Source organism: Budorcas taxicolor, chromosome 5 (genome assembly GCF_023091745.1).
Source record: "Budorcas taxicolor isolate Tak-1 chromosome 5, Takin1.1, whole genome shotgun sequence".
Lineage (NCBI taxonomy): Eukaryota > Metazoa > Chordata > Mammalia > Artiodactyla > Bovidae > Budorcas > Budorcas taxicolor.
Genome location: NC_068914.1, coordinates 92,005,341 through 92,032,591, shown reverse-complemented (window position 1 = coordinate 92,032,591; position 27,251 = coordinate 92,005,341). Strand labels below are relative to the sequence as shown.

General features: G+C 40.0%; 1 protein-coding gene across 1 annotated transcript in view; it reads left to right on the top strand.

Moving 5' to 3' along the window:
• The first annotated feature begins 4,310 nt into the window (after positions 1–4,310).
• HELB (DNA helicase B) overlaps positions 4,311–27,251 on the top strand; it is a 35,815-nt gene continuing 12,874 nt past the window's right edge. Inside the window, exons 1-9 of the mRNA XM_052641198.1 lie at positions 4,311–4,497; positions 7,008–7,415; positions 8,438–8,607; positions 10,709–11,584; positions 14,080–14,257; positions 15,660–15,801; positions 18,362–18,516; positions 25,752–25,833; positions 26,408–26,467. Coding sequence (XP_052497158.1) covers positions 4,311–4,497; positions 7,008–7,415; positions 8,438–8,607; positions 10,709–11,584; positions 14,080–14,257; positions 15,660–15,801; positions 18,362–18,516; positions 25,752–25,833; positions 26,408–26,467 — 2,258 coding nt within the window. The remainder of the gene's footprint in view (positions 4,498–7,007; positions 7,416–8,437; positions 8,608–10,708; positions 11,585–14,079; positions 14,258–15,659; positions 15,802–18,361; positions 18,517–25,751; positions 25,834–26,407; positions 26,468–27,251) is intronic.

Genomic DNA, 27,251 nt, shown 5'->3' with positions numbered 1-27,251 from the left:
TGTGTTCAATTTTAGGTTTTGATTTTGTTTATTTTTGAATATGTGAAACATTTACATGATTCAGAAGTCAAAACCATTATAAAAAGTTAGAGATCTTGTTCCCATCTTTTTCTCCTTTACCCTGTTTCCACTCTATCTGTGGGTAACTATTTTCATTAAATTCTGGTTTATGTTTTCTGTCTTTGTTTGCTTGTTTTTGCAAAAACAAGCCTATGCAAATGCAGAAAACTATTTGCCTTGTTTTATGTCTTGTTTTTTTCTTACTGAACATAATATCCTGGGAAATCTCCCTATCAGTTCAAAAAGGTATTCCTCATTCTTTCTTTTGTGACATTACTAAAGAATACTCCATTGTGCGGATGTACCATAGTTTATTCACAGGTCTTTTACTGATGCACATTTCTGCTCTTTCCTGTCCTTTGCTGCTACAGAAGTTATACAGTGAATGACCTTATGCCTATATTGTCTTATATTTGAGGAAATGTAGCTTCATGGTACATTTGGAGAAGGAAATGGCAATCCACTCCAGTACTATTGCCTGGAAAATCCCATGGACAGAGGAGCCTGGTAGGCTACAGTCCATGGGGTTGCCAAGAGTCAGACACGACTGAGCGACTTCAGAGAGAGAGAGAGCTTCATGGTATATTCAGGAGTCATTATTGTAGAAACATCCCAGTGATTCTGATACACAGAGAGGTTTAAGTATTGTTACTTACTGTAGTTCAGTTGGTAAAGAATCTGCCTGCAGTGCAGGAGACCCAGGTTTGATTCCTGGGTTGGGAAGATCCCCTGGAGAAGGAAATAGCAACCCACTCCAGTATCCTTGCCTGGAAAATCTCATGGACAGAGGGCTGCAGTCCATGGGGTCGCAAAGAGTCGGGCATGACTGAGCAACTAACACTTACTGTATACTGTAAAAATGGTTTCCAGGAGTCTAGGATTGTTAACATTTTAAAAATGAGGAATCAACAGGTAAAGAAGTCTTGACTTAAGAAAAAAAAAGCACAACATGAGAGTTGCAAGTTTAGTTTTATTTGGGGCAAAATGAGGACTGCAGCCCAAGAGACAGCACCTCAAATAGCTCTGAGAAACTGCTCCAGAGAGGCAGGGGAGAAGGTCAGTATACGTGTGATATGGTAAAGGGGGAGTATATGCAAGCAAGCACATATTTTTCCAGAAGGTTTCTGTGAGTCTCGTGAAGCTTTCTGCTAGTCACGATGAATAGTCGTCACCATGAAGGATTTAGTACTTTCCTAGATATGAGAAGGTACAAGAATTGGGCTCATAAAATCGGCTCCTGATAACATCTAACCAGCTGAAGACCTGGCTGCCAGTTTTCCCCTGAACCCACGTCTCCTGCACTGGCAAGAGCATTCTTTACTGCCTGAGCCATCAGGGAAGCCCACTTAAAACCTGTTTTGCCAATTTTTCCCTGAGCACAGAGTGCCTCATTTTTGCTCTAACTCCTTTCATGGGGAGTTGAAAATCAGCAGCTGCAGATTGTAGCTTGTAGCAGTATATCTACAAGTGCCAATTTATAGCTGACAGAAGTAAAGTTCTCATCATCCTGAATCCTAACCTACACTGCCTGCTGCTGCTGCTGCTAAGTCGCTTCAGTTGTGTCCGGCTCTGTGTGACCCCATAGACGGCAGCCCACCAGGCTCCCCCGTCCCTGGGATTCTCCAGGCAAGAACACTGGAGTGGGTTGCCATTTCCTTTTCCAATGCATCAAAGTGAAAAGTGAAAGTGAAGTCGCTCAGTCGTTCTGACCTTCAGCGACCCCATGGACTGCAGCCTTCCAGGCTCCTCAATCCATGGGATTTTCCACGCAAAAGTACTGGAGTGGGGTGCCATTGCCTTCTCCCTATACTGCCTAGTAGAATGCAATTGAGTTATAGAAACAGAAGCTTAGTATCTGGAGTCTTATGCCCAAATCATCATGTTGGTAAAAAAGTTATCTTATGAATACACACATATGTGACCCACATTTGGGCAGTGGATACCTTTCAGTTTGGATACCTGAGTCAGGGGAGCCAAGGGGCATCCAATCCTGGCATCTAATAGGCAGTTGTTTGCACAGGTTTGAAGGTTAGACTAGGGGTCATTAGCATGGAGGTGACAGTAGGTGAAAGATGACTGAGGGAAGGATTACAGAGTGAGAAGGTGCTTAGGATGGAACCCTGGGGAACACCGTTACTTCAGAGGCCAGTAGAGAAACCCAAAGAAGCTATAAATGGCCAGAGAAATGGTAGGAAAACCTGAGAAGATGAGTTACAAAAGCCTAGGAAGCAGAGTGTTACAAGAATAGTTGAAAAGTTATCTATGTTAAATACTGTTGAGAGGTGAGGCAAGACAAAGGCAGCACTGTATCCACTGGATTTAGCAACAAAGAGATGAGTGGTAAAACGTTTGCCAGGACAGATTCCGTGTTGTGGTGTAGCTATCCTGAGTGTTAAGGAAGGCACTGAGCCTCATACAGACATCCTTGGAAACACTGATGCGATAGGGTGCTTCTAAAAGCAACAAAAGTTGACACTTGTACCCAAAGGAAAAGAAAATCAATTCTAGCATTTTCTCCCGTAAGTTTTTTTTAAAGAACAAAATAACCTTATTGAAGTATAAAGTATATTTGATTTACAAAGCTGTGTTAGTTTCATGTGTATGGTCCTATAAATTAAAAACTTTGGAGGGGGCAATGACTTATCTATATTCGAATCTATACAATAAGATGCTTTTGGATTTAGCAAATAATGTATGCTTACTTTAGGTTTACTATTGAGTAATTTCATAATAGTATCAAAATAGTAATGTAGTATATTTTATGCTGTTCCTCAAAAAGTACCATGACTTTCAAACATATGAGAACCACGGCTCCAGAATAACTTTTAAACCACCTCTTTCTCTTCTACTTGCCTTCCCGTATTCTTGTCTATACCCTGGGCTATAATTTCTTTTGCTCCATTGTGAGGCTTCCCCGGTAGCTCAGCGGTAAAGAGGTTCTTTACCTCTCTGCCTGCAATGGAGGTTCTTTTCCTGCAATGAAGGTTCGATTCCTGGGTCAGGAAGATCCCCTGGAGGCGGGCATGGCAGTCCACTCCAGTATTCTTGCCTGGAGTACAGTCCTTAGGGTCGCACAGAGTCGACACCACTGAAGCGACTTAGCACGCACTAGCAGATGGCAGCTCAGCCTAAAGTTTGGGAGGCCAGGGTATACTCACAGAGGAAATGAGGAGCATTGTGAAAGTTATTGAATCCACTGCTTTCCAAATCTGGCTGAGCATCAAAACGAACAACTTGAGACGTGCGTTAAAAAGAATCCTGGGTCTCAGCCCTAGATCCTGATACAGTGGGTATGGAATGAGGCCTAGAGATCTGTACCTTGAATAAAGTGCCTTTGATCTTACAAATTCAACTTCTGAATAAAAAACAAGAGGCCCAAAGCAGTCACGCCTAGGCGGGTCTCCTGGCTGGAGATTCACGGCTTTGAGCTTTGGGTGTTGGCGGAAGGGCATTTGGATTTTTGTTTTCGAGTCGTTGGGGAGGGCTTGCTTTTCCTAACTCTTTAGGCTTCCTTGGTGGCTCAGAGGTTAAAGCGTCTGCCTCCAATGCGGGAGACCTGGGTTCGATCCCTGGGTCGGGAAGATTCTCTGGAGAAGGAAATGGCAACCCCATCCAGTATTCTTGCCTGGAGAATCCCCTGGACGGAGGAGCCTGGTAGGCTACAGTCCACGGGGAGGCAAAGAGTCGGACACGACTGAGCGACTTCACCTTCACCTTAGGTTCAGTAGATTGACCTTCCCTCGAGTTTCTCTCTAGGCAGGAGACGCGGTGAGTTAGCGGCTCTGCAGGTGCTGTTTATGCCGCGGCCCAACCAGCTAGTTTCCTCCCAGCACCTGGCGGAGCCGGGAGTTTAACTGTGCAGCGGGGGCGGGAGAGTGCCCCGCCCCTGCCCCGCCCCCTCAGAATTTCGGCGTTCCATCCTATCCCGTTCCCTCCGCTGGGAACTTGAGGCGGAGCTTCGCGCAAACTAGCTTCCGGGGGAGGAGGTACATTTGTGAAAGCGCATGGCCTTTATCTTTTAAAACAAGTTTCAGGCGTACAGCATTGTAGCCCAGTGTCTGTGTATACTAAAGCATGATCATCACCACAAGTTTAGTTGCCATCCATCTCCATACGGTTAACTCAAGTCGCACATTTCGCCCACCCCCGGGGAGCCGAAGGTCCTACAGTCGCGGAGCTGATTGGCTGACCATGGGCGTCTCGCAGCCCGGGGTTTTCCGGAATTGGGGTCGAGCTCGGGACAATGGACTATGGCCTCGTCGAGTCAGCCCTTGCTGGAGCTGCAGGGACCACTGCTCCCACTCAAGGACATGGTGGAGGAGGAAGACGAATATTTAAGGGAGGACGCGGAGGAGGACGAAGACACGGTGTTTCTAGACGCAGAGGAGCTTTGCAGTGGGGGCGTAAATGCTGGTAGCCTCCCTGGGCTGCTCCGTGGTGAGGAAATAACTCGCTCCTCGGGGGTGGGATCGGCGGATTAATGAATTGTTTCTATTATGGCCTCCTCCAAAGTACTGCACTCCATCGCTGCTAACAGACTTCCTTTGGAATCGCCTAAGTGCTTCGTCCTGTTTAGACTAAAATAACAATAATAGCAGAGACTTGAGCAAATACTTTTTGTTAAGCTTGGGCTTCACGTGAATCTCATTAATGTTCACAACTTTTTGAGGTAGTTTTATAAACAAGGAAACAGTGGGTGTCCAGCCAGTATTAACACCCCGAATCAGGGCTTTTAACTATTTCTTTCCTGGAGTCGAATATGTGGTTGCTGTTCAGCTGCTTAAACACACATACACGTGAAACACCACAAGCACTGTTGACTCATTAACCTGTTAATCTTGTGATCTGTATTTATCTTGTCTAGTTTCCTGTCCTAAGAATTACACCTATTGTGTGTTCCTGGTGACTGATGTTTAACAATGTTTGAATGTTCAGACCAGTTGCTGTCCAGTAGAATTTTCTGTTATGGGATTGCTGTATATTCGCACTGTCCTATACAATAGCTGCTAGCCATGAGTGGTTATTGAAAACTTCAAATGCAGCTAGGGCACCAGAGGAGCTGAATCTAAAGTTTTAATTTTAATTAAATAGTCACAGGTGAGTAGGCAGCACAAGTTTAGACAGAAAATGTTTAAGTTTTTGTGGAGGGTTTAGTTATTCATCCTGTAAGTGTTAGCGACTGGCTAAGGTGTTCCAAGCGAGATAAGTTTGTTGTTGGGGTACCCTGGAGAGATTAGATGATGAGGTTGCTGTCTTAATGGAGCTTCCCCTCTAAGTGCATTAAATAGGTATTTTACAAATAATCGCAGCTGTGTATGCTATGTGTGCTAAGTTGCTTCAGTCATGTCCGACTCTTTGCAACCCTATGGATTATAGCCCACCAGACACCTCTGTCCATGGGATTCTCCAGGCAAGAATACTGGAGTGGGTTGCCACGCCATCCTCCAGGGGATCTTCCCCATGATCCAGGGATTGAACCATTGTCTCTTGTGTCTCTTGCATTGGCAGGCAGGTTCTTTACCACTAGCACCACCTGGGAAGTAACTATAATATCAGTGCTTAATAGAAATTGTATGAAGTGCCATGAGGTTATATTTATGAGATTCAGGGAAGGTTTTCTGAGGAAGTGACAGTTAATCTGAGTTCTGTAGTAAATGTGGTAAACAGTAAGGAAGAAAATATTTAAGGCAGATGCAACAGCTTTTGCAAAGACTGGTAGGAGGGACCTTGACTTTTTTTTTTTTGATTGGAGGATAATTGCTGTACAGAATTTTGTGGTTTTCTGTCATACATCTACAAGAATCAGCCATAGGTACACCCGTATCGCCTCCTTCCCAAACCTCCCTCTCATCTCCCTCTGGATCCCACGCTTCCAGGTTGTCACAGAGCTCCTGTTTGAGCCACACAGCAAATTCCCACTAGCTATCTATTTTACATATGGTATTGTAAGTTTCCATGTTACTCTCTCCGTACATCTCATACTTTTCCTCCTCCCCTGCCCACATGTCCGTAGGTCTGTTCTCTATGTCTGGTTCTCCATTGCTGCCCTGAAAATAAATTCATGAGTACCATCTTTTTAGATCCACATATATGCATCAGTATATGATATTTATTTTTCTCTTTCTGACTTCACTCTGGAAAATAGGCTCTAACTTCATCCATCTCATTAGAACTGACTCAAATGCGTTCCTTTTTATGGCTGAGTAGTATTCCATTGTATATATGTAATGTACCACAGCTTCGTTATCCATTCATCTGCCGATGGACATCTAGGTTGCTTCCATGTTCTAGCTATTGTAAATAGTGCTGCAGTGAACACTGGGGTACATGTGTCTTTTTGACCCTGACATTTTTTTTAGTACTCCTTGGAGGTCAGTATTGGCTGAGATCAGAGTAGCAGAGAGGGAACCTCTTTTAGGAGAGGAACAATAGACTTGCCAGGTACCAGGCCTCCCTCCTGGAATACAAAGACAAATAAGACATCTTATTCTAGAAAGCTTACAGTGTAGTAGCTGCTGCTGCTAAGTCGCTTCAGTCGTGTCCGACTCTGTGGGACCCCACAGACGGCAGCCCACCAGGCTCCTCCATCCCTGGGATTCTCCAGGCAAGAACACTGGAGTGGGTTGCCATTTCCTTCTCCGATGCATGCATGCATGCTAAGTAGCTTTAGTCGTGTCCAACTCTGTGCGACTCCTGGACAGCAGCCCACCAGGCTCCTCTGTCCACAGGATTCTCCAGGCAAGAACACTGGAGTGGGTGGCCATTTCCTTCTCCAACAGTGTGGTAGAGGGAGACAGATCAACAGGGAAGTGGAATATAGACACTGCAGTAGACACCTGTACAGGGTACTGTCCCCGGATTTAAGAGAGTAGTGGAGTTGACAAAACATTGGAAAGATTTTAAATTATCCTAAATTAACATTTCCCTTTTTTTTTTTTTTTTTAAAGTTTCTGTGTTTGATGAAAACACTCAGGAGAAATGTGACGTGTTTGGACGTTTTCCATTAACTGATGCTTGGTGGCGAGTGAAGGTACAGGTAAAGCCAGTAGGATCAAGGAGCTATCAGGTTCAAGGATTTCCATCTTACTTTTTACAGTCAGATATGTCACCACCAAATCAAATCCACATCTGTTCCCTCTTTCTTAAAGAGTGTAATGTCTCCAGTGAGCAAAGAATTAAGTTTTTTACATGGTTAAATAATAAATCAAGGTATAAAGACCTCAATTTTGAAAATCTTATGGAAAACTTAAGAACTTGGCAAGAGGAAATTGAAGGGAATAGTCAAGAACAGTCTACGCAGAAAACACAAGAGTCACCACCAGGTCATGAGATGCCGCTTCCTCTGGAATTCACATGTAAGTGATTTTATCATGGAGTTTTAGTGTAATTGAGATACTGGATGACTAGTATGTTTTAAATATCACCACTACAGTACCTTACTATAGTATTCTTTTTTAAAATCGGGTTTGATGAAAATGTATTTGTATTGCTTTTGGAGTATGTTATTAACATTGCTGGTTTCTCATCTATAATCTGAAGATATGGGGTGAGATGGGAGAAGGAAATGGCAACCCACTCCAGTATTCTTGCCTGGAGAGTTCATGGACAGAGGAACCCGGTGGGGTACAGTCCATGGGGTCACAAAAAGTTGGACACGACTGAGTGACTAACGTGGGGTGAGATGATGTTTAAATACCTTTCAGTTACTGTCTTGCTCTAAAAGTGTGATTCTAGGTGTCTCTCTCTAACTTTTGTGTCCATAGGATTACCTTGAGTTGTTAAGAAAAAGTTCAATTGTCGATTATTCTGTTTAAAAAGGCAGAGAAGAAAGGCAGGAAAAGAACAATCCATTTTGGAAAGATTTCAGTTCAGAATGATTTAAAATAACTTTTAAATATGGTTTGTTATCTGGACATTCACATATATGGAATGTTTTATTTCTTAATTCTATCAAATGAATTTGGCAGTAAGTACATCATTGAATGAGTTCCATGATGAAAGAATCATGACTATAGTAAGAAAAAAGATTATAAAGTTTAATATGTAAATAGTTTTTAATGCTTAGCTTTGAATTTATCTATATATCATTTAGTCGGAAATTTTATTCTGTTGCAAGTAGGAGGAAACAAAAGTCTAAGAGGTAGTTATCTAAGCATTTGAAGAACATAAATTTTGATGTTAAACACAAGGAAAGCCATCTTGGTACAAAAACAGTTGTTATAATACAATCAGTTTTCTCCTGCTTAAAGTAAATGTGTTACTCTCTCTTTGATTGGAATTTCTTTAACTAGTTGTGCTAAATGAGAAAGTCCATCAAATCAGTTGTTTTATGAGCTCATTTGTTAGCTTGGATTTGTTCTTTTCTGATATCCTGTAGTTCCATTTAAAACGGTGATGAGAGCTTTGCAGTTTCCAAAAATAATGGAATTCCTTCCAGTTCTTCTGCCCCGACACTTCAAACAGCTCATAACCTCAAATTCTATAGAGGTATTGCAAGAGATAGAAGAGATTTTAGGTACACAGCCATGGAAACTTGGATTTCGTAAAGTAAGTAAGACATTTGCTTAGCTTTTTGTAATCTTATACAAGGATATCTTTTTGTTATCTTATACAAGGATATCTCAAACTTGACAATTTTACATCTTCTTCAAAGGAAAGAAATTTGTATGAGCTCAATGTTGATGTATTCTTTCAGTGTTACAACTAAATATAAACTTTTTATACCTATCCTCTTATACAATAAATTTTCAAAGGAAAACAAAATAACAAAATAAATGATATTCATATCATCAGTACTTTAGTTACATAATTTAATTTCATGACTTTTTTGGTAACTAAATTGCTGTTGCACCTTGAGTGTAGATCTCACTGAAGACCCAAGTTCTTAAGAGTTTGGCAAGTCCATTCTGCTATGTAGCACAGTTCCTCACTTTCTTATTTGAACTTTCAAAAGCCTTCATTATTCACATGGTACATCGTGATGTCATTTTATTTTTTTCTGTGGCACAATAATGTCATTTACAATTTCTTTGGCACTTCTGTTTTTGTTATTAGATGCCAGGAGTAGCAAAGCGATACTGTGAAGCTCCAGAGGTGTTGAAAACCAAGTGTGGCACTTAAATCAGGACTTGGTTATGAGTGGTTTTCCAAATGAAAATACAGTTTAAAGATTCTGATATAATTCGTGGGTTTCCCAAGAATGTTTACATATTCCATCCCTCTTGAGAAATACTGGAATAATGAATTTATTCCCTCTGTAAAATGACTATGATTTCAATATGCTCGGAAGAAAAAAAAGACTCTGGAGCACTATTATCTATATTTATTCAGGACAGAGGCAGAGCAGTGAACCTTCTGGGGCTCAGGTGGGAAAAGGAGGCTTGGAGTCCCCTGTTCAGCATGTAAACCACCACCCAGAGTAAAGATTTTTATTGAGGTTTGATGTTCGTTTGCTAGGACTGCTGTAACAAGTAGCATAGACTGGGTGGTGTAAACCACAGAACTTCTATTTTCTCGCAGTTCTGGAGTCTGTAAATCCAAATCCAATCAAGATGTTAGCAGGGTTGGTTTCTTCTGAGGCCTCTCTCCTTAGCTCATGAGCAGCTATCTTCCTGTGTCTTCACACCACCTTCCCTCTGTGCTTGTCTGGGTCCTAAAAGTCTTCTTATAAAGACACGTGTCGTCTTGGATTAGGGCCTATGCCATGTCTCATTTTAACTTAATTATCTTTTTAAAGACCCTGTCTCCAAATAGGGTCACATTCAGGGTTCTGGGTGTTAGAATTTCAACATATGAATTTTGTGGGGTACACATTTCAGCTCATAAGTTGTATGGAGGGCTCCAGGGGTGATGTCTCCATGAAAAAAAAAAATGGAGCGAGTAGATGACCTACTGAGTGGGTCATGATGAAGGAAGTTCTACACCTTTTCAGTAGAGTTTGGGCAGAATTGTTGATAGGCACACGGAGAACTAAACAAGTCAAGAAAACGAGGCCGTCATTAACTCCACAGTACACACAAGAGTTCCATACAAAATTTATGTAATCACAGCACATTATGTCACTCAATCGTGGATCCCATTTATACTGATTTAACCAAAATCAGTTTTCAAAATGGTACTGTAACTTTTTCAAAGATGGGAGACGTGTGTGTTTAGGTGATAGTATAAAAGAGCAAGTTCCATGAAGAAAGACTTTCCAAAGTAAAGAGTTAACACGAATTACCTAATTTTTTTTAAAAAAATTAAAGAATAGTATAAACAATACGTAGAGGAGAGATAAATTTTGGAAGAAATAGCTAAAAGTGTTGGAGGTGTTGCCTTTAGAAGTCATGGAAAGGGTAAGTCAAGGGATTCATATATTTTGTGATAAGGCTTTTAGTGTTATTTGACTTTAAAAACTGTATATGTATTGCTTTGAGAAAATATAATTTTAATTAGAGCATTATATAGATCTCTAATCTCAGTAAAATTAATTTAAAAAATAGTGATGTGTCAGGTACACAGTTTTTCTCCTCCAAATTTCATTGAAACACATGTCTTCTGGAACTTAGAAATTATTAATAAATGGCATAGTTTTCACTGTAATTCTCATAATAGTTATCAGTCTTTATCACTCTTATAAAACAACATGACCTTTATTTTCTTAAAGATAACCTACAGAGAACTGAAGCTTTTGCGATGTGAAGCAAGTTGGACGTCGTTTAGTCAATGCAAGTCTCTTTTCCAGTTGATGACGGATTTGGAGAAGAATGCTTTAATAATATATTCTCAACTGAAGCAGATATGTAGAGAGCAGGGGCACACGTGTGTTGAAGAAGCTGACTTAACTTTTCAACTATCAGACCTCATGTCTTTTCACGATGCTTGGCAGTCTCTGAAGTTCTTGAAGGATATTGGTGTGGTGACGTATGAGAAGGGCTGTGTCTTTCTTGATGACCTTTACCAGGCTGAGAGAGGCATTGCCTCTTCAGTCTGTGACTTGATGACCAGGCCCCCATGGCAATTACAGGTCGATGTCAAAAAGGTGCTTGCATCTATTCCCCCAAGACCTGAGAATTCAGGAAGTGATGATGCACTGAATAAAAGTAAACCCAATGAAACAAGATTAGAAGATCTTGTGGATATTTTGGACACGCAAGACAGCGGTGACCATATTTGGGATGATAGTGAAAATGAAGTGAATGCAGAAATGAGTGAGGGTCAGCTGGATCAAGACCAGATGACTGCTCTGGACATGATTTGCTCCAATGCTGTGACAGTCATAAGTGGGAAAGGTGGCTGTGGGAAGACCACAATTGTTAGCCAGCTTTTTAAGCACATAGAGTTGTTGGAAGAAAGAGAAGTGAAAAAAGCTTGTGAAGATTTTGAACAAGACTGGAATGTACCAGAAGAATGGATCACCTTCACCGAGCAAAGTCAGCAGAAACAGGACAAGGCTATAGAAGTTTTACTTACGGCACCTACAGGGAAAGCAGCTGGCTTACTGAGACAGAAAACTGGTTTTAACGCTTATACACTTTGTCAGGTAAAACCTTTTACATTTTTTCTCTACGTAAAACATTTAAAGACGGACTTAATGATTTAATTTTTCATTTCTTCCTGAAAACAATTAGTGGGCATTTACAGAATGTTTTCTAGACCCTTGCCTTGTGGTAGCTAATCATTAGATCAGAGATTCCCCAACCTCCAGGCCATGGACTGGTACCTCCTATCTGATTAGCCACAGCATTCGATTAGAAGTAAAGTGTGAGGTAAATGTAATGCCCTTGAATCTTGGATCAACTTGAAACCATCACAACCTCCTCCTGCCCCCATCTGTCCATGAAAAAATTGTCTTCCATGAAAACAGTCCCTGGTGCCAAAAAGGGTGGAGACCGCTAATTTAACTCAATGCAACTCAAACAGCCAGTCTATAAACTGTTACTGTTTACAGGGAAATAGGTGTTCATGCTATCACTGTGCTGCTTCCTTCTTTAAGAAAGTCTTATTATGAAAAAAAAGTCAACTAAAGTGTATGCTTAATGCTGTAGTTGGTTTTGATTCTGGCATATGGCCCCCTTTCTCGCTGGGACTGATTACAAACATGTCAGAGTCCACATTTTGTGGAATGAAAGCTCCGTAAAAGTGAAAAAACTTGGGTCATCTGGTTTAGTGCTTTATCTCCTCTGCCTACAACAGTGCCTGGCAAATAGCAGTTGCATAATCAGCATTTCAAATGAATTAAGATGCTTGAAAAAAATAGCTGTGACTGTAGTTGAGAGTTAATGAAGTTTCAAAGTTATAAAGAGTTGGAGAGTTTCCTTTAGCCCTGACCTGGCATTTTATAGATCAAGGAACTTAGTCCTTGGAAGATTTCTGAAGGAAAAAATAATTGGAGTCTAATGGATGATGAAGCTCAGGTAAGAAGAAGGTTTTATTTAAGAGAAAGGCCTTCCCAGAGGCATTGAGGTAAATCATCAAGTGGGTGTAGAGATTTTGAGGGGACTTTGTTGAATGGAATGAAGTGTGTGTAAAATAATGGAAATTGCACTTGGTTTATACTGGGAATTTGAGCTTTAAAGCTTGTATTTTCTTGTTTCATAAAGTCCTTGACAAAGGAGTAAAGTGGGAAGATGATGTTATCTGCATTTTACAGAAGAGCCAGTAGAAATTTGAGGGTGTTAAACAGTTGGCCCCAAACTTAACCAAGGGCAGAGCTCGCCCTGGGATTCACATGTGTAACCTCCCAGCTTGCTACTCTTTCCACTGTGCGGTGATTCCCTTATTTACTACAGACTTTGAACACCTAACAAACAAGCCTGGACTTGATTACTGGGGAGTCATTTAGATTCCCAGGCAAAAGAGTGGAATGAAGAAAGCAGTTCTGAGGAAGGCTACCTAGAATCATGGGATTCCCTGCTGGCTCAGATGGTAAAGAATCCACCTGCAATGCAGGAGACCCGGTTGTGATCCCTGGGTCAAGAAGATCCCCTCATAGACCCACATGCCATCTCAGAAATGACTTTTGCATTACATTTATCACATGAGTGAGCACAGTGCTAGAGGAGTTCAATGTAGCTCATTGGTGGGAGAATCTTCTGATCAGTTTATGACCTCCTAGAAGAGGGGAGGCCAGAGAAGGATCGTTACTGAATTTCATCTTATGTTCCAACTCCGATCAATTAGTAGTATCTTAATATTGGGTTGGTATGCTGGGAGGACATTTCTGAAGCTATGTTTAGGCTCAGGAGAGCCCTGAGGTGGTGGTTATATCATTTATTTATCATTCTTGGGCTAGGGGTACCAGCAGATAATGCAAGTAATTTTTTAGTGACAATGAGCATACACACACACACACACACACACATACATACATACATACATTGCACATATATATATAAACAACATTGAAACATTTTTTGAATGATATACACCAAAATATTTTACATTCTCTGGTTGTAAATTTTTTTTAATAGTAAATATTTTTACCTCTGTAATAGGGTTTTTTTTTTTAAGTTGTCTTGTTGGTTGTAGTGGTGGTAGTTTTTCAGTGTTGGGGAAGTACTTGAAGAAAAAATAATATTTTTATAGGTAGTTCAGGCAGGCAGCCCTTTATTTCCAGAATGGAGTATTCTAGTTGCGAGAAGAGTGAGGCTTAAGTGTTTGGGCTATCTCAGAAGGCCAAGAGAAGGTTTAATTGTGGTTGGAAAGAACAGGGAGCTCACTCTGGTCAGGAGTGGTAAGAAAACCGTTGGGACTCTGGTGGTGGAAGAGTGCTGTTTGTTGAATTAAATACATTAAGTGCTTCCTAGTGAGTACTAAGAAGCAATTTTTTTAAACTATTTCCTCTATCTTTCCATTCTATAACTTTTGTGTTCTCTATTTCTTTCATCTTTTCCCCCATGTTATTGTACCTATATCCTCCCCATCCCTTCCCCATTTAAGAGTTTTATTTTAAAAGAACATGTTAAAATTTTTTGATTTTTTTTTTTTTGGTGAATTTTTTAACCTGAATTTAGAAATGTCATACTTTGCTTGTAGGTCAATTATAGTTTCTATTTATGGAAGGAAAAAATAAAGACCAAGAACAGGCCATGGAAATTTTCTTCGGTTAGAGTTCTGGTTGTGGATGAAGGGAGTTTGGTCTCTGTAGCAATCTTCAAGTCGGTTTTAAATTTATTGTGTCAGCACTCCAAACTTTCTAAACTTATTGTCCTTGGTAAGTTAAAATATTGTTGGAATCCTAATTGTTTGGTTCAAATCATTGTGATTAGTAGGTTGTTCTGGGGTTTTCCAGGTGGTTCATTGGTAAAGAATCCACCTGCCAGTGTAGGAGTCTCACCAGAGACATGGGTTCAATCCCTGGGTTGGGAAGATCCCCTGGAGAAGGAAATGGCAACCCACTCTGGTATTCTTGCCTGGAAAATCCCATAGACAGAGGAGTCTGGCAGGCTACTGTCCATAGGGTTGCAAAAAGAGTCGGACACGACTGAGCATGCATACACACACCACACACACACACAGTAGCTTGTTTATACCATTTCAGTGTTTTAATATCCATATCCTACAGGCGAGAAGGCATTTCTCAGAGCCCACACTAAAGGCACACTGAGTTCAATTTGACCACCTCCATCAGCTCAGTGGCTTCTTGTTTTGGTTAATTATTAGCAAGCTAGGTTGTGAATGAAATAGAGTTGTGAGGGGTTACAGTAATTACCTAAATGATGACTATTAAAATAGTAAAATTGTCACAGACTCAGAGTAAATCAGGACGTAGATCATTTGGAAATAATAATAAGTCTGAACGATAGACCACTTAAAAGTAATTTTATGATTTTAAGCTAATAGTGCAAATGAAACCTCACTAGCTTAAGTCCTTTCCAATTCTGGTGAGATTTAGTTAGATTCTATTGGGTAGTACTGATGTGTAGACTATATGATTTAATGGAGGAGAAAATAAAATTGCAATGAGAGAATCAATATATTTATAAGTAATTGTTTTAGGTATTTGAGAATATTGTATAAGCAGTTGATTCCATTAATAGTTAAAGCATTCTCTCAGTTTCCCAGAAAATAGTTTCTCTTTTCTCTAGGATTTGCTTGTTTGTTTAAAGTAAAAAGATGTGTAATAGAGCAGAACATTATCATCACATTACTGAAATTTATCTATTATCAAATGCACTGGATTTATTTCACATTTTAATGTTAATTTTATTTATTTGAGGCCATAGATTTTTCCATGTTTAGAAAGACATTGAGCAGGATTGAATAAATGACTAAATTATAGATACCTAAGACCTGTTTTTTTCTGTACATGTTGGTGAAAATATATACCCCAACACATATCTGTAAACATGAAAAAAGTTCAATTCACATTTTACCTTACCATGTTATCACTGTTTTTATACTTTATATTGTTTAATTGGAATGGCTTTTGTTGTTGATTATTTTTGAAGACTTAATATTCTTAAGTAATTTTAAACAAAGATTTTTTTTTTCTTTTTTTCTCAGAGTAAATCTTTATACCATTTATCAGTAGGGAGAAATAAAAGTAATTTCTAAATTTCAAGATCCTAGTTACTTAAAACCTACTGACTGTATCTACTTTTCCCCGTCTTCAGGTGATGTTAGACAGTTACCCAGCATTGAACCTGGTAACTTGCTGAAAGATCTTTTTGAAACTCTTAAATCAAGGAATTGTGCTATTGAACTAAAGACAAACCATAGAGCAGAATCTGAACTAATTGTGGACAATGCTACAAGGTATATTATGGCTAAAATTCTGCGTTTTCTTTCTGTTATATTGGAAATAAAGGAAAAATACAGGCTTTTGAATTAAGGTGATTCGGTGCAGTGTGTTTACTGTACTCTTTTAGCAAAACTTTTCTATCCTTCAGTATATGTATATCTTTTGTCCCACAGTTAGAAAAGCAAAATTAATATTTTTCATTATTGGCACAACATAAAGTGTTGTTGAAGTTTAAGAATAAATATGTTTTCTTAATTTTAAAAGTATATTTGTGAAATAAAATTGCATCATGCTTAGATACCAGAATAAACCCAAGCGGAACAGAGAATTGGAAATGAGTTCATTAGAGTTCAAGGGCCAACTGGGGAATACATTCCCTGTAATTTTTATAAGGGGAGAGCCCAAAGCATAAAAAGATGTTTTACTCCTTGATGAATCCTGGTGGTACCTGTGGCATATGACTTTAAGAGTAGGAAAGAATCCTTCTGTTCCTGTAATCTTTGCATAAGCCTTTAGAGTGATCCTCTGTAATAGATGTGATGGGGCTACGGAATATTAAGAAACTGTTTTATTCTGTGGGCCACAATTCATCTTTGTTTCTGACTCTTTCAAGGTGCTATTTTCCTCTATGTTTGGTGTTTTTATTCTTTCTTTCCAGGTTCCATTTCCCTTTTATTGGCTGTAGTGCATCCTTTATTTCTGTATCTGCGCGGCATTATTTTCGGTTCTACTTTATTGCTGTTCTAGCCATTGCTTAGGAAATTCTTGGGATCATGGGGCAATCAACTGAATGGCAGAGGATGATAGTTGATTGGCGTAAAAATACAGCATGGGTCCTGAACTGTTGCTGTGATCACAAATTTAGCTTGAAACTTCATTGTCTTAGGTCTTTGTGCAACATTTTTTGGACCTCTGTCCTGCCATTGGACCTGGTGTGTATCCATCTGGGGCTTAGGATCTGGAACTAGATTTTTGACTGTACTTGAGGACCAAAAATGACTTACTAATTAATGTAGAATTAAATTGAAAGGTAGATTTTGCTCAAAGAAGTCCTTTTTTTTTTTAAAAGAGTACTTTCTTTATGATGATTTGTTTTCTGTCAGAAGAGTTCCTATTTTTTTAAATGATAGATTGAAAACTTGATAGCTTATATGGAGGTCTTTGCAGCTATCTGGTTCAGATATTCAGCAGGACAGGATATTACATTAGACTACAAGATGCTGTTTTTGTTGTCTAAACATTTTCTTGCTTGGATGTCAGCAAAAACCATCTCCCTGTCCCTGTCTACCCTGGAGAGAACAGAGAGGAAGAGAAAGAATGGATAGGAATAGTGTAGATGATATAGATTCATATTGAGACAGTAAGAAAAATAATGTAGTTGAGGTGTAATATTCTTTACCTATCGCTCTTCTGCCCCTACATAAAGGCAACCTCAGTTTTGGAATATTGGTAGATGATTGGTTATTGTAAAGTCTAGAAATCTTTGGAAGAATACGAAGCACATTAGATGTCTTAGAACTCAATTTTCTCTGAAACTTAGGAATTCCTTTTAGTAACTTTTTCAATATCTTTTGGGCTGTGCTCCTTTCATCATTTCCTCTTGGTCATCATCACCCTGTGATTAACGACAGATGAGTCCCAGTGATACCATGAACAGAGATAGAAGTGTTCCATGTCCTGGGTCAGAAGCAGAACAGGAAATCCATGGTGATTCTCAGCACCCCAAATTAAACCTGGGATAGTGCAGCAGGGCCAGCCTTCTCCTCTCTCCTTTCTTCTCTTTCCACCATTTTGGGAAGGGTTGAAGATGACACACAGTAGGGTTCTAGACCTTTGATAGCTAGGCTGAGGTTGGTCTTTACGGGGAGTCAGTTTTCTAACGGATAGCCAAGGAGGGACTCTAGTGTGATAATGCCACTGGCCCTTACTATGTTTTCTGTTATGGCTTGCTAATCTTGGGGTGTACAAGAATAAAAAAATGATTGAGAAGGGAACAGAAGCAAAGAGAAGATGTGGATACTTGGTTCAGTTGAGAAGATGAGCCCATAGGTATGATATATAATAGAAGAAAGGAGAAAAGAAGGAGTGTGATGTATATGTATGGAAAAGCCCCTGAAGAGTCTAAATTAATTTAAATAGAAATATGGAGCCCATTGGGTCCAAATTTCCATCCTAGCTCTTCTGCTTTCTACCTCTGTGGTCTTGGACATCCCCACTGTAGTTAACTAGGCATCACGCTGCTTTATCTATGAAATGAGGATAATACCTACCTTGTGTGGTTCTTTTGTGGTTTGGAGAAAAGTAGATCAAGTTCTCAGAATGTTGCTTGGTAATTTTTTTCTAATACTTTAAATGTGCTAGGAATAGGGGACTAATGGATAAATGCAGCATTGTGGTCTTGGCTAAGTCTGTTTTGAAACTCATTTAGTATTTATAATGCATGTATGGGTGGCCTTTTCACCCTGTTTATGACCTATTCACAGATATTATTATAATGACACTATCTCTGCTCATATGTGAAGACACATTTTTGGATGCTAATGTTTTTGGTGTATTATTCTATCTTTATTTAAGAATCTCAAGACGCCAGTTTCCAACATTTGATGCAGAGTTGAATATCTCTGATAATGTGACATTCCCTGTCTCAGTACAAGATAAATCATTTATTTTTGTCAGACTCCCAGAAGATGATGCCAGTTCTCAGTCCTCAAAAAGTAACCATCAGTCTTGTAAGTATAAACTTTTATGTTTATAGGGTTAAATATTTCAGTTTTATAATTCAGTTACTAAATAACTACTTGTAATTTTATTTGATAGTAATATAAATATCGCTAGTAAAACATTAAGCACTGAAAATAAATTTACTTAATGTATTAATTTAATAAATTTATTAATCATCAAAGGCAGATTACTTTTAAATTTTGTAAAGAAGTAAGCTCATGCATACTAAAGGACTTAGTAAATATTTGTTGAGTAAATAAGTGGATGTAGATGATTAGTTTGCTGTGCTCAGTTACTCAGTCATGTTTGACTGTGACCCCGTGGACTGTAGCCTGCCAGGCTTCCTCTGCCCATGGGATTCTCTAGGCAAGAATCCTGGAGTGGGTTGCCATTTCCTCCTCCAGGGGATCTTCCTGACCCAGGGCCGAAGATGATTAGTTTACAATAAAGCAAGAGCCCCAGTAATCGCAAGTTTATTCTTAATGAATGAAGCTTTTTTTTTAACAGCAATTGGAAACATTTGTTGTTTTGAGGACATTTGTGAAACAAAAGTGATGGCTGTCAAACTGTTGCTAAGCTGAGTTCCTAACAGTTCTGTTTCTAATAAAGTGGACAAACGTCACTTCTAATTAGGGGTATTAGGATAACAGCATGATAGGATTGAGAAAATGCATGGGACAAGGGACTCTTCTCCCTGTGTGTATGAGTCGTGTCTCATCACTCCACCATTGGTAAAATGGGGGTCACAGTGACAGTATGGAACAGTTGTGAAAGTTGAGGGCATTTGTCAGTTTTGAGGAGCTATGTAAATGTTATTTTTTTGTAAATCAGTTCAGTCAAACTCTTTGTATCCGACTCTTTTCGACCCCATGGACTGCAGCACGCCAGGCCTCCCTGTCTATCACCAACTCCCGGAGTTTACTCAGACTCATGTCCATTGAGTCGGTGATGCCATCCAACTGTCTCATCCTCTGTCGTCACCTTCTTCTCCTGCCCTCAATCTTTCCCAGCATCAGGGTCTTTTCCAGGGAGTCAGGTCTTCACATCAGGTAGCCAAAGTATTGGAGTTTCAGCTTCAACATCTGTCCTTCCAATGAACATTCAGGACTGATTTCCTTTAGGATGGACTGGTTGGATCATGTAAATGTTATTTTTTTGTAAATAATAGATATTAAGTTATTACTCCAAATGAATTTATTTAAATAGATTATACCTTTGAATCTTTATATTATAAACTTGCTTAGCAAGCTTTTAAAAATAGTGTAGTGGTTTACTCAAAATTGAATTGGCGAAGATGTAAATGGTTATTATTGAGAATTTCTTGTAGTTGCCACAGTTCTTCAAATTATGTGCTTCTTACTTAGCAGCTTCCACTCGGCATGTGACATTAATTGACATCCAACTTTGTATGTAAGCCTCTCCTCTTCTGTGTGTGTCCCATCTTAGTTCCCTTGGGTTAGTGTTCATTCACACATTACAGTATTCTTATTTTAAATGAGATCATGTAATAATGGGATTCTGTGTATGTGTTTTTGGTGATGGTTTTTTTTTTTAATTATAGAAATCATTTATATTCCTTAACAGAAGTCAACTGATACAGAAGTGTTTGAAATAAAAATTAATATTTCCTTTAATCATTCCCACGCCTCTTCCCCAGAGTCAACTCCCATAAAAGTTACATCCATAGGAAGAGCTTGGTGTTTATCTTTATAAAACTTAATTATATCCATGTGTACATGCTAAGTCACTTCAGTCGTGTCTGACTCTGTGCAACCCTATAGACTGTAGCCTGCCAGGCTGCCCTGTCCATGGGATTCTCCTGGCAAGAATAGTGGAGTGGGTTGCCATGCATACACAGACCAATTTAGTTTTATATAAATTGGATTATAAGCTGTGTATTGTTTTTTGGCTTGTTTTTTATTTCACATGTTGTGAATAATTGCCTGGAAAATCCCATGGGCGAAGGAGCCTGGTAGGCTGCAGTCCATGAGGTCGCTAAGAGTTGGACACAACTGAGCGGCTTCACTTTCACTTTTCACTTTCACGCATTGGAGAAGGAAATGGCAACCCACTCCAGTGTTCTTGCCTGGAGAATCCCAGGACAGAGGAGCCTGGTAGGAGGCCGTCTATGGGGTCGCACAGCGTCGGACACGACTGAAGCGACTTAGCAGCAGCAGCAGTGAATAATTTAGATAATGTTTATCCTCACCAGAGCTTAGTTTATAGTAGATATTAGTACAACTGAAGAAAATGAGACAGCTATGGTTAAGAACTTTCTTTCTCTGCTGTTCCATTTAGATCTACCTGAAATAAGTTTAGTTTTATTTCTGGCACCCATTCTTTACATTAATGAGAATGTACTTAAAAAAGTTTCAGAATGGTAGCAGAGCTTAGCTGATGCTGTTTCTCTATCTTAATTATATCTTAATTATAAACTTCAGCTGGAAAATGAGTCTCTTCTTTAAGAGAATTGAATAAATACTCCTTAGAGAGGCATATAGTACTTTTTCATGAATAATTAAGTATTATTACTTAACACTTAAGTAATAAGTATTTCTTAATAAATTACCCAGTTATTCCCATTATTGCAAGATACAAAGCCCTGAGACAGGCTTCGTAGCTGGGCTGGAATTCCAATGATGTTAAAATGAGAAAAAAGTGCATATCTTAGAATCAAGGAAATACAGTGTGTATATTGATCTGGAAGATGTAGGGAGAGTGAACAAATCAGGGAGCAGAACAGCGTGATTCTGTACGTGTGAAACCTTTGCAAGCAGGGCTTGGCTGGAGGTGAGCTGAGTGTTGGCCATGTTTTACTGATAACCCTTTCTTCATATGAAAAATGAAGGGCTCCGTGAGCAACTAATTCGGTTTTCCTAGAGCAAGGCTTTCAAGTACTGGGCTCTTTCATTCCCTTTTGATTTATCTATGAGGGAAAGACCTAAAAGCCCGAGATGTTTTTTCCCCAATTTTTATATCTTGTCCCTTTCTTGAGAAATGTTCCCTGATTTGTAACATTGCTAAGAGAGATGAGAGGAAGCCAGCTTCTCAGGCTGTGAGGAAGGACAAGTTGTAAGTGGGCATTATCACTGTCAGTGATCTGAGTGCTAAAAGAGGGAGGCTGGCCACCCTACCCTGTTGGAAAACTTCTTTTACTTTCAAGGGCCTCAGTTTCACTTTCGTAGCAAGGATGTAATCAGTGGTGAGAGTTAAACTATTTAATAGCTGCCAGAGTCTGGTCACTATTGGAATAGATGCCCCTCCTGTGTCAGGGTTAACCTATTAGTTGTTGAATCATGGGGAGATCTGGGGATTCTGGAGGAGGGAAAGACATGGGTGGGGTTTGAGGGAGGGCTTTGTGGTGTTTGGGGAGTAGCTGTTTTCTAGTCTAGATATTATAAAAACATCTCCCTATTTTATACAGGTCTGTACCAGCTAAATGTCAGCTCTGGGTATAATAATACATGCATTATATGCATATTGTGATGATTAAATTAAAGATGAAATCACAGATGCAAAGCATATAGATTCTCAAACTACAACTGATGACCACTAGTGCCACCAGAGCTTAAAACAGAAGTCATATATTAGTAATTCTGTTACATATTTTGTCCTAGAAACCATCAATAAATATGCAGTGATGATACTACAAATTAGGAGCTGTCTGGGCTAGTGGCTGAGAAAGAATGGCTGGAAGACATGCCTTCATTCTGGTTTCTTTTCTTCTGGCTGATGAAGCAAATAAGGTTGATGCTCCTGTGGTGAACCCGTATCCTGTTTGATGAGACCCCTTAGCAGGAATTCTGAATTAGTTTCCCCTCAGTCAGTCTCTCCCATCAGGAAGCTTCCATAAGCCTGTTATTTGTACCCACCAGAGGGCAGACAGAATGAAAACCACACTCATAGAAAACTAATCAAACTGATCACATGGACCACAGACTTGTCTAACTCAATGAAACTGTGAGCCATGCCGTGTAGGGCAGCCCAAGATGGACAAGGGTGGAGAGTTCTGACAAAAAGTGGTCCACTGGAGAAGGGAATGGCAAACCACTTCAGTATTCTTGCCTGGAGAACCCCATGAACAGTATGAAAAGGCAAAAAGATAGGACACTGAAAGAGGAACTCCCCAGGTTGGTGGGTGTCCAGTATTCTACTGGAGATCAGTGGAGAAATAACTCCAGAAAGAATGAAGGGATGGAGCCAAAGCAAAAACAATACCCAGTTGTGGATGTGACTGGTGATAGAAGTAAAGTCCAATGCTGTAAAGAGCAATATTGCATAGTACTCTGGAATGTTAGGTCCATGAATCAAAGCAGATTGGAAGTAGTTAAATAGGAGATGGCAAAAGTGAACATTGACATTTTAGGAATCAGCGAACTAAAATGGACTGGAATGGGTGAATTTAAGTCAGATGACCATTATATCTACTACTGTGGGCAAGAATCCCTTAGAAGAAATGGAATAGCCCTCATAGTCAACCAAAGAGTCCGAAATGTAGTACCTGGATGCAGTCTCAAAAATGACAGAATGATCTCTGTTTGTTTCCAAGGCAAGCCATTCAAGTCTATGCCCCAACCAGGAATGATTCTATGAAGACCTCCTAGAACTAACACCCAAAAAAGATGTCCTTTTCATTATAGGAGACTGGAATGCAAAAGTCGGAAGTCAAGAGATACCTGTAATAACAGGCAAATTTGACCTTGGAGTACAAAATGAAGCAGGTCAAAGGCTATCCGTTTTGCCAAGAAAACGCTCTGGTCATAGTAAACACCATCTTCCAACAACACAAGAGAAGATTCTACATGTGGACATCACCAGATGGTCAATACTGAAATCAGATTGATTATATTCTTTGCAGCCAAAGATGGAGAAGCTCTATACAGTCAGCAAAAACAAGACCGGGAGCTGACTGTGGCTCAGGTCATGAATTCCTTATTGGCAAATTCAGACTTAAATGGAAGAAAGTAGGGAAAATCACTAGACCATTCAGGTATGACCTTAATCAAATCCCTTACAATTATACAGTAGAAGTGAGAACTAGATTGAAGGGGTTAGTTCTGATAGAGTGCCCAGTGAACTATGGATGGAGTTTCATGACATTGTGTAGGAGGTAGTGATCAAGACCATCCCCAAGAAAAAGAAATGCAAAAAGGCAAAATGGTTGTCTGAGGAGGCCTTACAAATAGCTGAGAAAAGAGAAGCAAAAGGTAAAGGAGAAAAGGAAAGATATACCCATTTGGATGCAGAGTTCCGAAGAATAGCAAGGAGAGATAAGAAAGCCTTCCTCAGTGATCAGTGCAAAGAAATAGAGGAAAACAATAGAATGGGAAAGACTAGAAATCTCTTCAAGAAAATTGTAGATACCAAGGGAACATTTCATGCAAAGATGGGCAGAATAAAGGACAGAAATGGTATGGACCTAACAGAAGCAGAAGATATTAACAAGTGGTGGCAAGAATACATGGAAGAACTATACAAAAAAGATCTTCATGACCCAGATAACCATGATGGTGTGATCACTCACCTAGAGCCAGACATCCTGGAATGTAAAGTCAAGTGGGCCTTAGGAAGCGTCACTACAAACAAAGCTAATGGAAGCAGTGGAATTCCAGTTGAGCTATTTCAAATCCTAAAAGATGATGCTGTGAAAGTGCTGCACTCAATATGCCAGCAAATTTGGAAAACTCAGCAGTGGCCACAAGACTGAAAAAGGTCAGTTTTCATTCCAATCCCCAAAAAGGGCAAGGCCAAAAAATGTTCCAACTACTGCACAATTGCACTCATCTCACACACTAGCAAAGTAATGCTCAAAATTCTCAAAGCAAGGCTTCAACAGTATGTGAACCGTGAGCATCCAAATGTTCAAGCTGGATTTAGTGAAGGCAGAGGAACCAGAGATCAAATTGCCAACATCCGCCAGATCATCAAAAAAGCAAGAGAGTTCCAGAAAAACATCTACTCCTGCTTCATTGACTATGCCAAAGCTTTTGCCTGTGTTCAGTTCAGTTCAGTCACTCAGTCATGTCCAGCTCTTTGCGACCCCATGAATCACAGCATGCCAGGCCTCCCTGTCCATCACCAAATCCTGGAGTTCACCCAAACCCATGTCCATCAAGTTTGTCATGCCATCCAACCTCACAACAAATTATGGAAAATTCTTAAAGAGATGGGAATACCAGACCACCTAACCTGCCTCCTGAGAAATCTGAATGCAAGTCAAGAAGTAACAGTTAGAACTGGACATGAAACAACAGACTGGTTCCAAATAGGGAAAGGAGTACGTCAAGGCTGTATATTGTCACCCTGCTTATTTAACTTGTATGCAGAGTACATCATTCAAAATGCGGGCTGGATGAAGCACAAGCTGGAATCAAGATTGCCTGGAGAAATATGAATAACCTCAGATATGCAGATGACACTACCCTTATGGCAGAAAGCGAAGAAGAGCTAAAGAGCCTCTTGATGAAAGTAAAAGAGGAGAGTGAGAAAATTGGCTTAAAGCTCAACATTCAGAAAACTAAGATCATGGCATCTGGTCCCATCACTTCATGGCAAATAGATGGGGAAACAATGGAAACAGTGACAGATTTTATTTTCTTGGGCTCCAAAATCACTGTAGATGGTGAGTGCAGTCATGAAATTCAAAGACACTTGCTCTTTGGAAGAAAAGTTATGACCAACCTAGACAGCATATTAAAAAGCAGAGATACTACTTTGCCAACAAAGGTCCGTCTAGTCAAAGCTATGGTTTTTCCAGTTGTCATGTATGGATGTGAGAGTTGGACTATAAAGAAAGCTGAGTGCTGAAGAATTGATGCTTTTGAACTGTGGTGTTGAAGAAGACTCTTTAGTCCCTTGGACTGAAAGGAGATCCAACCAGTCCATCGTAAAGGAAATCAGTCCTGAATATTCATTGGAAGGACTGATGCTGAAGCTGAAACTCCAATACTTTGGCCACCTGATGGGAAGAACTGACTCACTGGAAAAGACCCTGATGCTGGGATAGATTGAAGGTGGGAGGAGAAGGGGACGACAGAGGATAAGATGGTTGGATTGCGTTACTGACTCAATGGACATGAGTTTGAGTAAGCCCCGGGAGTTGGTGATGGACAGGGAGGCCTGGTGTGCTGCAGTCCATGGGGTCACAAAGAGTCAGACACAACTCAGGGACTGAACTGACTGATTGAAACAGTGTTATAATTCAGTGCTTTTCTGTGTTAACCTTTTTCTCTTGAATTATCAGATTTATATTCTGCAGTTAGTACTTTACTCCAAGAAAAGGACCTAGAAGATGTGAAAACCTCACAATTTATTGCCTTTAGAAGGTAAAGCATTTACAATATTTTATTGTTTTTAAAAGTGGAACTTTTAAATTTCATACCTTATTAATCTAGATGCTGTAGAAATGGGAGACCCTAGTAGTTCATCACTGAGAATCCTCTCTTATTTTGAGGTACTTCTTTGGTAGACCCAGCGGAAGGCAGCTTTTAAAGAGGGCTGTTCATTCATACGTTCATTCATTTATTGGTCTCACTGCACAGTTTGTGGGATATTAAATCCCTGACTAGAGATAGAACCCAGGCCCATGGCAGTGAGAGTACTGAGTCCCAACCACCGGAGAACCCAGGCCCATGGCAGTGAGAGTACTGAGTCCCAACCACCGGACCAGCAGAGAATTCCCTAAAGAGGGCTCTTTCTACCAAATATTATATTTGGTAACTAATAGGAAATCTGAATGGAAGAAATACTTTTATATTTAAATCAAAATTACCAAATACCTTTTCCTGAGGAAAGTTCTGGAAACTTTTGATAGAACCCCATATATCATAATTGTTGGTAATAGAAATCTACACGAAAGAGATTCCATTAAAGTGACCCTTGCATTTTCCTGTGTTGTAGGCAGGACTGTGACGTGATCAATGCCTGCTGTTGCAAGCACTACACAGGACGTCTAATCAAGTAAGGACAGTGCTTCCTGGATTCACTGTACTCTTGTTTGTTTGTCATTGTAGTTGCATATTTAAAAATCTTTATTCTCCATTGTTAAGTCAGCTGATTTCTTCAATTAAGTATGATATAGATCCTTAGGAATTTTTGGTAGTCAGCGAAATGAGAAAAATAAGGAATAAAATTGTCGTTGTAGTTTCCTACTTCTAGCCTCTGCAGATTGAGCTTTGAGAATTTATGGCAATTTTTCTAATCAGATATGTGTGGAATGTATTCAAGAACCTTAGCAACAGGATGCCTGCAGAGAGCACCTTAGGTGAACATCTGTCGGGGAAATAAGCGAATAGAAAAGCCATGCTGTTCACACGTAGGACAGGCTACATAACTTCTCTTGCATGTATCAACAGGGCTTCCCTTGTGGCTCAGCTGGTAAAGAATCCACCTGCAATGCAGGAGACCCCAGTTTGATTCCTGGGTTGGGAAGATCTCCTGGAGAAGGGAAAGGCTACCCACTCCAGTATTCTGGCCTTGAGAATTCCATGGATTGTGTTAATCCTGCTGCTGCTGCTAAGTCGCTTCAGTTGTGTCTGACTCTGTGCGACCCCATAGACAGCAGCCCACCAGGCTCCCCCGGCCCTGGGATTCTCCAGGCAAGAACACTGGAGTGGGTTGCCATTTCCTTCTCCAACGCGTGAAAGTGAAAAGGGAAAGTGAAGTTGCTCAGTCGTGTCCGACTCGTAGCGACCCCATGGGATCACAAAGAGTTGGACACAACTGAGCGACTTTCACTTAATAA